We start from the raw sequence: 12,468 nt of genomic DNA on the forward strand, positions 1-12,468 counted from the left end.
CGCACTTCTTGAATTCTGAATTTTAATACAAATCTAAAGTGAGGATCTGAAGTCTGGAAAAGAACCGTCAGTTGTTTTCTTCTGTGAAAAGAACAGGTCATAAAGAAACCGCCGAAAATGTATCTAATTTTGTTCTGTATAACATGAGGATGTCATTGTACTTTATTTGATCATGTTAATAAACGTTTAGAATTAAATAGGAAAAAAAGAAAGAAACCGCCGCCATCAGAGTGGTCCGGCCCCGACCCCCCCCTCCGGCCTGCCTCAGTTGGTACAATCCAGGTTTCAGGCGCGGAGCGCCGGGGGTCACGTGACCGCAGCGGAGGGAGCCAACATGGCGGCGGACAGCAGCTGTTTCAGCTAGTTCAGCAGCGAGCCGCTTCTCACCGCGCACAGCGACTCTTCCCGATCAATCCTCTCCTCACCCATCAGTCCCGGACCGCCGTCTCAGCCGGTAACGCTCCCCGCCCGCCGTCAGCTGGAAGCCCGGTAGAACACGACTAGCCTCCGAGCGAGCAGCTGTTTGTAAACAAAAGGATTTTTAAAGCTCAGATGTCTTCAAACTCCTCCGTCCTGAGGTTTCAGGCTGCAAGGTGGAGCTCAGTGGTGTCTGGCGTCTGACAGGGAGGCTTTTATCCCGTCTGTTGATCCATAAAGTCAACATGTGCATTTGTTAATTCAGCTTTATTTATGAAGTGCCAATTACAACACGGTCGTTTCTAGACACTTTTACAGAGAAAACCCAACAGATCCACATGAGCAAGCATCAGCCACTGTGGAAAGGAAAAACTCCCTTTTAACAGGAAGAAACCTGTGCAGAATCAGGCTCAGAGGTGACGACTTTCTGCTGTTGGGGTGAGGGGACAGAAAGAGAAGGAGATAGGACAGACAGGTTCTTGTATCTACATACAATTCATATATAAACACAGGGTGCATAGGTTACAAGAGGAAATCATCAGTGACATGTAGCAGTACAATAAAATTACAGTAGTACAATGAAATTACATTGAAACGAGAGAAGGAGCAGAACTGGGAGCCGGTTCCACATGGTAGAACCCGGGTTCAGTAAACCTTCCACCCACTGGGTCCGGGTTCCTCCATTAATCAGTGGAGCAGCTGTTTTGACTGATGCCCACTTAGAATTGCACCCATTGGATCCAGGCTGTCTCAATGGATCAGCTGATTGATGTTCTGTCTGCCATCCCTCAAGCACGGCTCTAGTCCACCTCAGAGACAGCCTCTTCGTCCAGGGTTTTGGTATTCTGACTTTTTGGTCTCCCACAGTGGAAAGAGAGAGAGAGGGCGAGAGATCATTTTATTTCCACTGAAGTGGACACAGGTTCACAGATTTATACAATGAATCCACGACTCATTTTCCCAACATCACCTTACAGAACAGTTACATAATAGTTGAGAGAGAGAGAGAGCAGGCGCGACCCCTAGCTGTAAGCTTTATTGAATAGAAAGGTCTTAAGCCTCATCTTAAAAACCGAGACTGAGTCAGCCTCCCTGACAGACACTGGGAGCTGGTTCTACATAACAGGAGCCTGATAGCTAAAGGCTCTACCTCCTGTTCTACTTTTAGAGAACCTAGGAGCCTCCAGCAGACCAGCACTCTGAGAACGAAGCGTTTTCCTGGGACAGTCTGGGACTAAGGGTGCTTTCACACCTACTAGTCCGCTAGAGTGGTTCGGTTCGGACATAAATTATTCATAAATGTTGCAGCTGTCACCTGGTTCGGTTCGCATTCACACCACTTGTTTTTGCAGATGAACTATCCACTATGACCCTCCTGCCTCTTGCTGGCGCTGTTCACATAATAATGTGTTTTGGGTGGCGGATGTGAACCCTGATTGGCCAGCATGTGTGACGTGATGTGCTGCGCGGCTTGCTACGGAAGCCTCCGCCGACCAAAAAGCCTTCTCCACAACAGAGCGGACAAGACCGAGGCTGGTCAACTTTCACACCAGCAGCGGACCGCACCGAGACCACCTCCTCGAGGAGGTCTCGGTGCGGTTCTTTGTCCCGGACCAAAACTAACTGGTCTGCTTTCACACCAGCGCGTACGAACCGAACCTGCAGGAGTTGAGGACGCTAGTCCGCTTCAAGCGGACCAAATGCTGTAGGTGTGAAAGCACCCTAACAGCTGTTTAAGATCTGATGGTTCCTGGTTGTTCAGGACTTTATAGGCTCAGAGGAGGATTTTGAATTCTATTCTAGATTTAACAGGAAGCAGTGAAGGGAAGCTGATATTGGGGTGATATGATCTCTCCTACTGGTTCTTGTGAGAACTCTTGCTGCAGCGTTTTGAACCAGTTGGAGACTTTTTAGGCAGTTATTGGTTCCTGATAACAGGAGTTACAGTAGTCTACTCTGGAGGAACAGATGATGGATTAATTTCTCAGCATGGCTTTGAGTCAGCATGTTCCTGATTTTAGAAATATTACGCAGATGAAAGAAGGGAGGTCCTGCAGACCTGTTTAATGTGGGAGTTAAAGGTCAAAGGTCACTCCAGGTTCCTCACAGTGTTACTGGGAGTTAAAGCAACACCATCTAGGGTCAGCATTTGATTAGATCATTTTTCTCTCAGGTGTTTTGGGCCAAATAAAATAAAATCTGTTTTATCTGAATTTAGGAGGAGAAAATTATGACTCATCCAGGTTTTTATGTCATTAAGACAAGCTTCTAATGTGACCAGTTGGTCGGTATCATCTGGTTTCAGGGATAGGTAGATCTGTGTATCATCTGCATAACAGTGGAAGTTAATGGAGTGTTTCCTGATGATGTTCCTACAGGAAGCATGTATAATGTCAAGAGTATAGGTCCTAAAACAGAACCCTGTGGAACTCCATATTTAACTTTGTTCCGGGCTGAAGAATCGTCATTAACATTAACAAAGTGGAACCTGTCTGTCCAGTCTTGTTAGAGGAGGAAGATGCTCTATAATCTGATGCTAGAAGAGGAAGATGCTCGATAATCTGGATGTCAGTGGAAACTGAAGCCCTCAGCATTCTAAATATGCTAATGCTAATGCTAGCTCCTCTGGAACAGGCTAACGCTAATGCTAGCTCCTCTGGAACAGGCTAATGCTAACGCTCTGTTCTGTCTGACTGTTTGCAGCTGCACCATGTCGGGAAAAAGCAAAGAGGCGTTCAAGGCCGGAGACCTGGTGTTCGCCAAGATGAAGGGCTTTCCCCACTGGCCTGCCAGGGTACACACACACACACACACACACACACACACACACACACACACACACACACACACACACCCTCACCAACAGCAACATGAACCTTCTTCTGTGCAGATCTGCAAGTCCGACCGCGGCTACAAGAAGAGAATCCCGGTCTTCTTCTTCGGGACTCACCAGCTGTACGTTCAGGCGTCGTCGAGCGATCCCGTGGGCGGGGCCGGCATTAACTCCTCCCTTTCCTCCCCAGAGGCACCCTCCCCCCGGAGAACGTGGTCCCGTATGTGGGGAACCGACTGAAGTACGGCAGCGGCGTGCGGATCAAGGGCTTCGCCGAGGGCATGTGGGAGATCCAGAACACTCCGGGAGTTGGCAGCAAACTCAAGGTACGTCCGGTTCGGTCTTTAGACCCTGACTCACCTTATCTTCTGGCTCCGCCCACTGTCTTCTGATTGGTCCATTTCCTGTTGCTGCTCAAACAGGAGTTTCCCTGTTTCCATGACAATGTTTGAAAAAGAGGCCGTTTTGGTTTGTCACGATGTCTGTCTCCATGGTAACGGCAGAAATGCCTTGAAAGCTATGTCATCTTCATGTTGGGCCACTCGTGGGTGCTGTCGTTGGTTTTACCAAACACAAAGAACTTTTCCACTTGGAAACGTTGTCATGCAAACGGGCCTCTGTTGCATTTCAGAGGACTGAATTTGGACCTCAGAAAGCGGCGGGTTGCTTAAAGGGCCGGCAGCATAAAAATAACCCGTAAACCACGAGTCGTCTAGCACCTGCTGAGTTTCTGAGCAGAGACCGGGATGTTTATGAGTGAATCATTGTCTCAGTTTCCAGGAAAGTCCAACACTCAGACCACGCCTGCCAAACCGGCTTCAGCGTCAAAAACTACACCTGCCAAACCGACTTCAGCGTCAAAAACTACACCTGCAAAACCCACTTCAAATACTACACCTGCGACCCCAGGCTCAGCTTCAAGAACCACACCTGAGACACCGGCTTCAGCGTCTACACCCACGCCTGCAAAACCGACTTCAGGTGACCGGGCGGACAGCGATGTCGCCACATCCGGTCGCGGTAAACCGGCCAACGGCAGGCGCACCCGGAGCGGTGCCGGCGGCGAGAATCAACCGGCCACCAAGACGGCAACGAGGGCCTCGTCCAGACTGGCTCCAGAAAGGACCGCGGGCCCCGAACCGGCCGCCGGAGACGTCCCCGAGGCCACGGAGCTGGCCGGGAACACCAGGAGCCGGAGGTCTGCTGGCGCATTGGCGAGGGAAACGGCCGCCGGCTCAGAGGTAAGACGGTCAATCCGCCTGGAGTGTCGGGAAAACAAGATGGCAGGTCAACATGTTGCTGTCTCCTCAGACGACCCCCGGCGAGGAGGACGCGACCCCGAGGCCGGCTGCAGGCTCCAAGGTACACCCACCGATGGGGGACTGGTTCAGTGGTGTTTGGGAGAACCAGAGGGACTCGACCCCGGTCCGTCGGGTCGGGGATAGGTTCCTCACTGCTGTCCCGGCCTGAAGACCAAGCAGTGCTCAGACTGGGGGGTCAGCAGTGACAGTGAGACCTGGAGGGGGGACAGGGATGTGCGGCCTCCCCGTATTGGACTTCAGTTCCAGTCACAGTTTGTCCATAACCAACGCAGAGGGGTCCACAAGTGCGCTTGGCACCAGGACACCCTCGGTTAGAAGTGTAATCTGACCTTTGACCTCGTGTCTTGAACACTCGGATGAAGAGAGGAGCAGAGCTGTGGACAGATCTCCACTTGGTGGTGAGTTGGATTCGCTGGCGGAGGAGGAAACCGGACAGACTTGGCAGAACCAGACCTGTTGTGAGGGTCTGCTGGGAACATCTGGTGGAACCCTCTGTCAGCATGGTTTTCAACTCCCACCTCCGGGAGAGCTTCTCTCACGTCCCGAGGGAGGCTGGGGACATCGAGTCTGAGTGGACCATGTTCTCCACCTCCAATGTCGCAGCAGCTGCCCGGAGCTGTGGTTGTAAGGTCTCCGGTGCCTGTCATGGTGGCAACCCCCGAACCCGGTGGTGGACACCGGAAGTAAGGGCTGCCGTCAAGCTGAAGAAGGAGTCCGATCAAGCCTTGCTGGCTCATGGGACTCCCGAAGCAGCTGACGGGTACCGGCAGGCCAAATGAACTGCAGCCCAAGTGGTTGTGGAGGCAAAAACTGGGGTCTGGGAGGAGTTCAGGAGTCCATGGAGGAAGACTATCGGTCAACCTCGAAGAAATTCTGGCAAACCGTCCGGCGCCTCAGTAGGGGAAAGCAGGTCTCTGCCAACACTGTTTACAGTGGAGGTGGGGAACTGCTGTCCTCCACTGGGGATATTATTGGACGGTAGAAGGAATACTTCGAGGACCTCCTCAATCCCGTCACCATGTCTTCCATGGAGGAAGCAGAGGCTGAGGTCTCAGAGGTGGACTCGTCCATCACGCTAGCTGAAGTCACCGAGGTGGTTGGTAAGCTCCTCGGTGGCCAGGCATCGGGGGTGGACGAGATTCGCCCTGAGTACCTTAAGTCTCTGGATGTGCAGGGACTGTCTTGGTTGACTCGTCTCTGCAACATCACGTGGCAGTCGGGGTCAGTGCCTCTGGATTGGCAGACTGGGGTGGTGGTCCCCCTGTTTAAAAAGGGGGACCGGAGGGTGTGCTCCAACTATAGGGGGATCACACTCCTCATCCTCACCGGGAAAGTCTATTCCAGGGTACTGGAGAGGAGGATTCGACTGATAGTCGAACCTCGGATCCAGGAGGAACAATGCAGTTTTTGTCCTCATCGTGGAATACTGGACCAGCTCTAGACCCTCCATAGGGGCTCGAGGGCTTGTGGGAGCTTGCCCAACCAGTCCACATGTGTTTTGGTTCGCAGCCGAGTGTGAAACGACGGGGGTGAAGATCATCACCTCCAAATCCGAGGCCATGGTTCTCGACCGGAAGAAGGTGGCTTGCCCACTCCAGGTCAGTGGAGAGGCTCTGGCCTAAGTGGAGAAGTTTAAGTATCTTGGAGTCTTGTTCACGAGTCGGGGACGGATGGAGCGTGAGATTGACAGGCGGATCGGTGCAGCGGCTGCAGTGATGCGGTCGTTGTATCAGTCTGTTGTGGTGAAGAAGGAGCTGAGCCAAAAGGAGAAGCTCTCGATTTACCGGTCAATCTACGTTCCCACCCTCACCTATGGTCATGAGCTTTGGGTCATGACCAAAAGGACAAGATCCCGGATACTAGCGGCCGAAATGATCTTCATCCGTAGGGTGGCTGGGCGCTCCCTTAGAGATAGGGTGAGGAGCTCAGTCACCAGGGAGGAGCTCGGAGTAGAGCCGCTACTCCTCCACATCGAGAGGAGCAGCTGAGGTGGCTCGAGCACCTCTTTAGAATGGAACCTCCTGGACGCCTCCCTGGGGAAGAGTTCTGGTTATGTCCACCGGAGGAGACCCCGGGGAAGACCTAGGGCAGGGTGGAGAGACTACTACCTCTTTCCCTCTGAAACTAGCGGGTCGACCCGCTAACAATCGGCAGTTCAATCCTTTCCCACCGCCTGCAGACATGGCTTTCATCGACGGCTGGCGAGCTGCGTGGTATATGTCTCTCAGCCGGCCTGGGAATGCCTCAGGATCCTCCCGGAAGAGCTGGATGAAGAGTCTGGGGACAGGAGGTCTGTGGACAGGACGTCTGGGCATACCTTCTTAGGCTGAATCCCATTTCACCCCTTAGCCCTCCCCCTTGGCCCGACCTCTCGTTTTTCGGTGTTCACGTGGAGGGGTAGGGGTGTCCCGATTGCCATTATGATGGAGAGGTAGGGGAAGGGGTAGAGATATACACCCCTCCAAACGGAGAGTCTCCCGAGGCACACTTCAAACGGAGGGGTGTGATCCAGTGGCGGCCGGTGGCAAGGGGCGGCGGGAGCGCTTGTTTTGTCCGCCTACACCGTGAATTGCGGGCGGCGTTAGTTCACTTCCGCATTCGCAGGAGCGCTCGCTTCCACACTCGCGCATTCCAGGGGCATTCCAAACACAACAGATAAACGATTATTTTCAATAAACTGGTTTCTTCAACACGCCTGGTGTGGAAATGAGCGCTCCCGCCAATGCTGAAGTGAACTAACCCCGCCCACCACTCGCGGTGTAGGCGGACAAAACCAACACTCCCGCTGCCGCCCCTCGCCACCGGCCGCCACTGGAAAGACTTGCAAGATCGGCAAGATGGCAGCATCCACAATGAAAGAAGTTCGTAAATGTAAGTATTTTCTCAATGAGTAAAGTTTTAAAATGCAAGAAAAACATTCTTTTTGGGCAAACAATTGTCGCATCTGCCTACGTCATCAGCAGCGGCGACTACTGATGACGTACACGATTGTCAAAGGGGTGTTCCAATTTGGAGGGGTTTAGTTTCGGCCCTACCCCTTAGCACTCCGTTTCAAAGGGGGAGGGGCAAGGGGGAGGGCTAGAAAGAGAAATGGGATTGGACCTTAGACTGCTGCCCCTGAGACCTGGTCCCGGATAATGGAAATGGATGGATGATGGGTGGATGGATGGGCGGAGCTCCCAGAGGTCAGGTGTCTCTCTGGGCGGAGCTCCAGGCGTCTCCAGGCGTCCCTCTGGGTGGACCTGCTCTCAGTCCTCTGTGGAGCAGAAGGTCTCCAGGACTCCGGCAGCAGTTCTGAGGTTCTGCTCCTCTTCTGTCCTTCAGGTCGATGCAGATAAGAAGAAGACGAGGACGCCGGCTGGTCCAACTGGAACGCCTTCAGCTGAAGACAAGAAAGCGAGAGACGAGGAGGAGGAGAGTGGAGGAGTGAGGAAGAGGAGGAGGAGGAAGGAGGAGGTGGAGGAGGAGGAGCCACCGAGTGGAGACAGCAAGAGGAGCAAGGCCCAAAAATCAGAAGAAGAAGAGAGGAGGCCGTCAGAGGCACGCGTGTCAACGAGGAGGAGGAATGAAGGGATGAAGAGAGGAGGAGGGGGAGGGGAGGAGGAGAAAACCTCAGGGACTCCTGCACCCAAGACAAAGGAGGAGAAAACATCAGAGAAGAAGAAAGAGGAGAGGGAGAAGGATGCAAAGGAGAGAGAGGAGGAGGAGAAGGAGAGAGAGAAGGAGGAGGACAAGGAGGCGAAGGAGAGAGAGAAGGAAGCGGAGAGAGAAAAGGAGGTGAAGGAGAGAGAGAAGGAAGTGAAGGACAAGGAGGCGAAGGAGAGGGAGAAGGAAGCGAAGGACAAGGAGGCGAAGGAGAGAGAGAAGGAAGCGAAGGACAAGGAGGCGAAGGAGAGGGAGAAGGAGGTGAAGGAGGCGAGGGAGAAGGAGGTGAAGGACAAGGCTAAGGAGAAAGAGAAGGAGGTGAGAGAAAAGGAGAAGGGGGCAAAAGAAAAAGAGAAGGAGGTGAAGGAGAAAAGCAGCAGTGAGGGAAGGAGAGAGGAGGTGAAAACAGAGAAGAAAGAGGAGGAGGAGAAGGAGGAAGAGAGGATGGCACAAACTCGATCATCCAAGAGAAAGAGAGAGGAGCAGCGGGGTGAGGAGAAACGAGTGAAGACGAGGAGAGAGAGGAGCAGTGAGAGAGGAGGGGAGGAAGTGAAGAAGGACGGGGACGGCCAGGGAGAAAAGAGGAGGAGGGAGGAGGAGAAATCCGAGGGAGTGAAGACCAGAACCGCCAAGAAAGACCAACACAGGAGGGAGGAGAAGAAGGAGGAGCAGAGGAGGAGGAGGAGAGATGAGGACGGAGACGAGGAGGTGAGGCTCTTTGTCTGTCTCCTCCTCCTCCTCCTCCTCCTCCTTTCAGCTGACTGTCTCTTCTGTGCAGCAGCGCCGCCGGAGACAGAGCGTCCTCAGCTCCCTGAGAGGACTGCTGCGGGATGGAGGGGGCGGGGCCACTGGGAGCCACGCCCCCCGAAGGCGGGGCTCGGCAGGCTCCGACTCCGCCTCCGTCAGCAGGAGGAGCGGCATCATCGGAAAGATCGTCACCCGGAAGAGACCGGCGGAGGACGAGGACAAGAAGAAGGAGACAGACGAGAAGAAGGAGGACAAGAGGAGTCCGACAGACGAGAAGAAGGAGAAAGATGAGAGGAAGAATGACGAGGACAAGAAGAGTCCGACAGACGAGAAGAAGGACGAGACGAAAGACGAGAGGAAGATCATTGGGAAGATCGTGAAGGCGTCCGGTGGTCGGGGGACCAAGGTCCACCTGAAGACCATGATGGGAGGATTGACGGCCGCCGCCAGGCCGTCCTCCGAGGACAAGAAGGACGGAAGGGCCGAGCCGACGGAGGACGAGAAGAAGAAAGACAGAAAAGTTCAAGTGACGGAGAGAGAGACGACAAACGAGGACAAGGTGGAGAAGAACCTGAGAAAGACAGATCAGAGGGTGGAGGAGGAGAAGAAGAGGAGTGTCCAGAAGAAGACGGAGAGGAAGGACGAGGAGAAGGACGACAACCAGCGGAAGACGAGGAGTTCAGAGAGGAGCGACCTGAGAGAGGAGGCCTCCTCCAGACCCGAAGACAAACCCAGCAGGACCAGAGCGCCGGAGGACAAGAAGACCAGCAGGGAGGACGGCAGGAAGGAGGCGGATACAGCGCCGCCGCCGCCGCCGCCGGAGCCGAAGAAGAAGGACAACAAGACCAACAGAGTCAAACCCGACGAGGAGGAGGAGGAGGAGGCGCAGGGGGGGAGGGGGGGGGGAGGGAGCGGACAGGTCGGAGAAGACGTGCTCCCTGACGGACTCCACGCTCCACCGCATCCACGGAGACATCAGGATCTCCCTGAAGACAGACAACCCGGTGAGTACGGCGGCCTGGAGACGTCCGTCCATCTCATGGTACACTCAGGCTCCTGATGAGATGTGGTGTCCTGTCTCTTTAGGAAGGGACTGTCTCTTTAAGAAGGGACTGTCTCTTTAAGACGGGAATGTCTCTTTAGGAGGGGAATGTCTCTTTAAGAAGGGACTGTCTCTTTAAGACGGGAATGTCTCTTTAGGACGGGAATGTCTCTTTAAGAAGGGACTGTCTCTTTAAGAAGGGACTGTCTCTTTAAGAAGGGAATGTCTCTTTAAGAGGAAACTGTGTCTTTAAGAGGGGACTGTCTCTTTAAGACGGGACTGTCCCGTTAAGAAGCACCTGTCTCTTTAAGACAGGACTGTCTCTTTAAGAGGGGACTGTGTCTTCAAGAGGGGACTCTGGTTTGTGTGCAGGACATCGGGAAGTGTCTCACGGCGTTGGACCAGCTCAGTCTGGTCTACGTTACATCCCAACACATCCAGAGACACAGCGAGCTCATCGCCACGCTCAGGAAGGTACGAACCCCCGAAAGTCCCACAATGCCTCACTGCTACACTTCTGTTGGCTCACACACTGTCTGCTCTCTTACTGGCCCGCGCTCCTTCCCACTCTCTGATTGGCCCGTGCTCCCTGTCTGCTTTCTGATTGGCCCACGCTCCCTTCCCTCTCTCTGATTGGCTCGTGCTCCCTCTGTGCTCTCTGATTGGCCCACGCTCCCTTCCCGCTCTCTGATTGGCTCGTGCTCCGTCTGTGCTCTCTGATTGGCCCACGCTCCCTTCCCGCTCTCTGATTGGCTCGTGCTCCGTCTGTGCTCTCTGATTGGCCCACGCTCCCTTCCCGCTCTCTGATTGGCTCATGCTCCCTCTGTGCTCTCTAATTGGCTCGTGCTCCCTCTGTGCTCTCTGATTGGCTCGTGCTCCCTCTGTGCTCTCTGATTGGCTCGTGCTCCCTCTGTGCTCTCTGATTGGCCCACGTTCCCTTCCCGCTCTCTGATTGGCTCTCCCTCCCTCTCTGCTCTCTGATTGGCTGGCTGTGCCACTCTAGATGCGGTACTACCGGGGGAACCAGGCCGTGATGGAGAAGGCCTCGATGCTCTACAACCGCTTCAAGAACGCCTTCCTGCTGGGGGAGGGGGAGGAGGTGGTGAGCGCCTCCTTCCTGCGCTCGCTGCTGGAGGAGAAGGAGCGGGAGGAGGCGCAGAGGGTGGAGAGGATGGAGCAGGAGCGGAGGGTGGAGAAGATGGAGGAGGAGCAGAGGATGGAGGAGGAGCAGAGGGTGGAGAAGATGGAGGAGGAGCAGAGGATGGAGGAGGAGCAGAGGGTGGAGAAGATGGAGGAGGAGCAGAGGATGGAGGAGGAACAGAGGGTGGAGAAGATGGAGGAGGAGCCAGAGGAGAGGAGGATGGAGGAGGAGCAGGTGGAGAGGATGGAGGAGCAGCCAGAGGAGAGGAGGATGGAGGAGGAGCAGAGGGTGGAGATGAGAATGGAGGAGGAGCAACAGGAGACGCAGCAGGTGGAGAAGAGGACGGAGGGGGCGGAGCCTCAAGGTGAGACTCCTGCTGCTCCTGAGTGAATCATGTGGTTCAGATCTAATCAGTTCTCCCCCCCCCCCCCCCCCCCCCCCCCCCCCCCCCCCCCCTGCAGTGGACTCCTCCACCTGAAGCCCCCTCCTGTTTTGGACCGAACCACCTCCTCCTGCTGGGGGTGGGGGGGGTCACTGTAACACTGCTTAGTTCACGTGGAGCATTACAGAAAACACTGCTGGGATTATAAATCGATGTCATTTGATGTGACGAAGCATTAAAAGTTTTGTAAATAGACTTTATTCTGAAACACTCATATGCTTTTATTTTTCTTATTAGAAACTTGTTTGAAGTTTGTTTCTGTTGATCGAACCTGTGATTTGATAAAACTGTCCAATAAACCAGTTTTATAAACCTGAAAGCCTCAAGTTCCTTCAGTACGGACGGCAGGGGGCGGGGCCTCCTCCGGGCGTGTCACTCAGGGGGCGGGGCCTCCTCCCAGCGTGTCACTCAGGGGGCGAGGCCTCCCCGGTGTGTGTGTGTGTGGGGGGGGGGGGGGGGGGGCGCGTATGTGTGTGTGTGTGTTGGGGGGGGTGTCGCTCCATGTAGGTGTATGTGCGCGCGCCTATGTGCCGGGGACGCTGCCTTTGCCCGGGTTGTTGGGTGTGTGTTTGTGTGTGCGCGCGTGTCGGGGGCGGGGCTTCCTCCCGGTAGGTGTGTGTGTGTGTGTCTTCCGGATCCCCCGCTCTGCAGAGACCGACATTCGGACGGAGGAGCCGGGAGGAACCGGGAGGAACGCTGACGCAGCCGGGAAAAGGGGCTCGGATTCCGGCGAAGAGGCGGCGGGCGGCCGGTCGGAGGAATGGCACCGCTGGAGCCCTGAGCGCCACACCTGCGGACCTGAGGGAGGACTGCAGCGGACTCCGACATGGCCCACGTAGGCAACGGAGCGGCGGCGGCGGCGGCGGAGGAGGAGGAGGT

General features: G+C 54.8%; 2 protein-coding genes across 2 annotated transcripts in view; both read left to right on the top strand.

The window, feature by feature from the left end:
- Nucleotides 1–316: 316 nt before the first annotated feature.
- psip1b (PC4 and SFRS1 interacting protein 1b) lies at nucleotides 317–11,222 on the top strand (the record flags this gene model as incomplete). The annotated part of the gene is given in 11 exon segments (XM_030120669.1): nucleotides 317–454; nucleotides 3,121–3,211; nucleotides 3,308–3,372; nucleotides 3,441–3,576; nucleotides 4,024–4,491; nucleotides 4,562–4,612; nucleotides 7,897–8,925; nucleotides 8,996–9,670; nucleotides 9,672–9,968; nucleotides 10,379–10,480; nucleotides 11,010–11,222. Coding segments are annotated over 10 exon segments (3,120 nt in total), but the record flags the coding sequence as incomplete, so codon positions are not given.
- Nucleotides 11,223–12,148: 926 nt separating this feature from the next.
- ttc39b (tetratricopeptide repeat domain 39B) overlaps nucleotides 12,149–12,468 on the top strand; it is a 10,086-nt gene continuing 9,766 nt past the window's right edge. The window contains exon 1 of the mRNA XM_030119877.1: nucleotides 12,149–12,466. Within this exon, the coding sequence (XP_029975737.1) occupies nucleotides 12,416–12,466 (51 nt within the window). The 5' untranslated portion in view covers nucleotides 12,149–12,415. The remainder of the gene's footprint in view (nucleotides 12,467–12,468) is intronic.

Source organism: Salarias fasciatus, chromosome 3, assembly GCF_902148845.1.
Source record: "Salarias fasciatus chromosome 3, fSalaFa1.1, whole genome shotgun sequence".
Lineage (NCBI taxonomy): Eukaryota > Metazoa > Chordata > Actinopteri > Blenniiformes > Blenniidae > Salarias > Salarias fasciatus.